General features: G+C 39.7%; 1 protein-coding gene across 1 annotated transcript in view; it reads right to left on the bottom strand.

Moving 5' to 3' along the window:
* Window positions 1-1,096: 1,096 nt before the first annotated feature.
* The window catches only part of LOC117957743 (carbonic anhydrase-related protein 10-like), a 96,841-nt gene continuing 94,604 nt past the window's right edge, over window positions 1,097-3,333 (bottom strand). The window contains exon 9 of the mRNA XM_034893748.1: window positions 1,097-1,870. Coding sequence (XP_034749639.1) covers window positions 1,848-1,870 — 23 coding nt within the window. The 3' untranslated portion in view covers window positions 1,097-1,847. The remainder of the gene's footprint in view (window positions 1,871-3,333) is intronic.

Genomic DNA, 3,333 nt, shown 5'->3' with positions numbered 1-3,333 from the left:
TTATCCTGCGTGTTGTTGCCTCCCCCTCGGACCAGTTTGTGGACCTTTTCCCTCTGGACCTTTAGGATTTTGTTGGATTTTCCCTGTTCCGTTTGTCCCTGTGTTTTTTCCCTTGGACTTAAATAAATCTACTTTTACCTGCTCCTGCCTGCCTCCCTGTGCTCTGCTTTTGGGTCCTTATTCCTGCCTGTGCGTAACAAGAAGTCAATTTCTATAGATGTCTACACAACTGTGTAAATTAACCCGTGTTGTGTTTTGTCCTTGGGTTGAATTTGACCCAAAGTTTTTTTTTTTTATCAGAAATATGCATTTCTTTCAACAAAATTGCCCGAAATGAACATTGATGCGTGCAGAGCAGGTGAAATATATGATCACTTTAATTGAACTACTTTTATTTTTAAAGCATTTGAAAAAAAAAAAAAAAGTTTTTTGCAACTTTGACATAAAGCGCTCTGTGATATCCACTCAACATTCTCTAAACTTAACTGCTATTAAAAAAAAAAAATTTGGTTTATTGACCATGGATAAAAAAGTGACAAAATCCTTGCGGGAAAAAACTCAAAACCGGTTATTTTTCAATTTTTTGAAAGTTATTGGTCAACGGGAAGACAACACAAGGGTTAAAATAGCTGTGAAGTTGTTTTGGGGTCATTTCCGTGTTTTCATCTTAAGCTTTTACCCTCTCATTGTGTGTTTTTACTTCATCAAAGTAAATTGGCAAAATTTGTTAACATAAAAATGTCTTATTCAATGTTTTGCTAACCAAGCTAGCTAGCTATCGCTAGAGTTTGCTGGTAACTTAAGGGAAAGTTTGCCAATTTTATGTATTAGCGTACATGCAGATGAATGGCGCCGCTACCCCGAGGTCCGTGGGTAAATCTCCACTGGATGATTCGCTTTCAAAAGAATTGAAAATCCGCAACTTTTCCCTTTTCATCGTTTAGCTCCGTGCATGTGTCATTGCGTCATCCAACTCAGGTCCACCCTCTTGTCCAAAAATCATCGTGTCCGGTGTTGAAAAAATAAAAAACCCATTGCAAAGGGTTGGCCGACCCTTTATGTTGCAGTGCAAAGCAGGGACAGGATGCCAGGTTGGTTCTGTCATCACTTTTTAATTAAATAAGTTAACTTAAATACAGTTTAACTATTGTAAAATCATGCAAAATCAGTGACCTATCCCTTTCCAATTCAGTCACATAAATCTGTTCAGGACTGTAAAATGTCACCGTTGCAGTCTCTCCCTTTTTTTTTCCTCCCCCTTCAGCTATGTAAACTGCAATTCACACATTTCAAATTCTCTTTGAAAATCACCTTCTTCTTTACTATGTGATTTCAGAACCAGCAGATTTTTTTGGGATCTCTCATCATACCACAGCTGGGTGTTTCTTTGTTGCAGGAGTTCGGACCATCAATGGAAATGTAATAATTCCTCCAGTCGATGGATGATCATTTCCACATTTTCTCTTATGTAGGCATGAACGAGCAGAGAAACGGAGTATACTGTGGTCTTTAAATAACATCTGAAAACCAGCCAAAGAAAGTGATTGAGCGTCTTTGCATCTTCAGTCTTTGTGAGGTAACACAAAAAAATATAAATACAGAAGGGAGAAGACTTTGGACTCAAAGTCTGGTCAAAGCCCTTGCTGTGGGAGGCCAGCACAGAAGATTGTTTGGAGTTGGATCAGCTGAGCAGCTGAGATCAGTGTGGTTAAGATGTCTGAAGTAAAGCACGGCGCTTTCGCCTCCCGTTCAGTTCAGGTCAAACAGCAGGCTCGGCTCGGTTTGGCAGTGTGAATGAATTCCGCCTCTCCTCTCGCGGCCCTGCAGCTTGACATCTTTTTTATCTTCTACTTCAGGAGCCACTGATTCACTGAAGAAGAGAAGAGAAGGACGAAAGGAGATAATTAGCACTGCAAGGATAAGCAGTGTGAAACAAAACAGAACAAGACATGCCTCAGGTTTTCCAAGTGGTGAAGAGAAAGACAAAGTGAGAAACAGAAAGTGTGCAGGAGACAGGATAATGAGAGACAACGGTAAAGTGGACAAAGGACTGAAACTCTGTCCCAATTTAAAACTATTTACAACTTCTATGCAGGTTGAAAGTAGTGCACTCACAGTAGAAAAGGGATGAAAAGATCAAGTGTGTGCTCTAGACGGCCCCTGTTATCCCTCAAATGACAAATTTGCCTCGAGGGGCTTTACAATGTGTACAGAATATGACACCCTCTATATTTAGACCCTTCATTTGGGAAAAAACTCAGCAAGAGCAACAGAGGAGAGGTGCCTCTCCAGGATGGGCTGACATGAAATAAATAGTCACTTTTGTACTTAATAGACCAAATGAACCAAATTACAGTACCACCGTAAGGAATCTTTTATCTATTACTTCATCGTAGTACTTTTCTTAGTGTCAAGTGTCAAAATCATTACATTCTTTTCACAGAAAAACAGAAAATCAGACAGCAACAAAATGCACATACAACAAAAGTTAGGAGGCAGCTCCACCGTGTGTGTGTGTGTGTGTGTGTGTGTGTGTGTGTGTGTGTGTGTGAATCTTCGAGTTATCTTTGATCATGGTACATCCCACACAAAAACAGGGGCCGCCGTTCACCTGCGCAATCCGTGCTCAAAAAAGATGGAGAAAAACAAGTCCATGCATTTGTTATATCTAGGCTAGATGTTTGCAATTCCTTATTATGAGGCTGCATCGGGTGATTGATCCAGAATATGAGAGGCTGCCTAGGAAATAATTCATATTTCTGTCTTACACTATCAGAATCTTGCATACTCACCACTGTACTCATACACCCACACTATTATAATCCTTTCACATGTATGTATAAGACAGTAGTGTATGTGCGAGAGTATAGTAGTGTATGTGAGAGGTTATAGTTGTGTACGTGAGAGAGTATAGTAGTACATGTGCAGAGTATAGTGTATGTGAGAGAACATGGCAGTGTATGTAAGAGTGTAGTGTATGTGAGAGAGTATAGTAGTGTATGTGAGAGAGTATAGTAGTGTACGTGAGAGAGTATAGTTAGCGTGTGAGAGAGTATAGTAGTGTATGTGAGAGAGTATAGTTAGCGTGTGAGAGAGTATAGTAGTGTATGTGAGAGAGTATAGTTAGCGTGTGAGAGAGTATAGTAGTGTATGTGCAGAGTATAGTGTATGTGAGAGAACATAGCAGTGTATGCAAGAGAGTTTTGTAGTGTATGTTAGAGAGTATAGTATTGTAAGTGAGAGAGTATAGTCATGTACAGTGGTTACGGAAAGTATTCAGACCCCTTTAAATTTTTCACTCTTTGTTTCATTGCAGCCATTTTCCAAAAATCA

The sequence above is a fragment of the Etheostoma cragini genome, chromosome 15, assembly GCF_013103735.1.
Source record: "Etheostoma cragini isolate CJK2018 chromosome 15, CSU_Ecrag_1.0, whole genome shotgun sequence".
Classification (NCBI taxonomy): Eukaryota; Metazoa; Chordata; class Actinopteri; order Perciformes; family Percidae; genus Etheostoma; species Etheostoma cragini.
The sequence above is the reverse complement of the archived record's forward strand: the minus strand, read 5'-3'. Positions and strand labels throughout refer to the sequence as shown.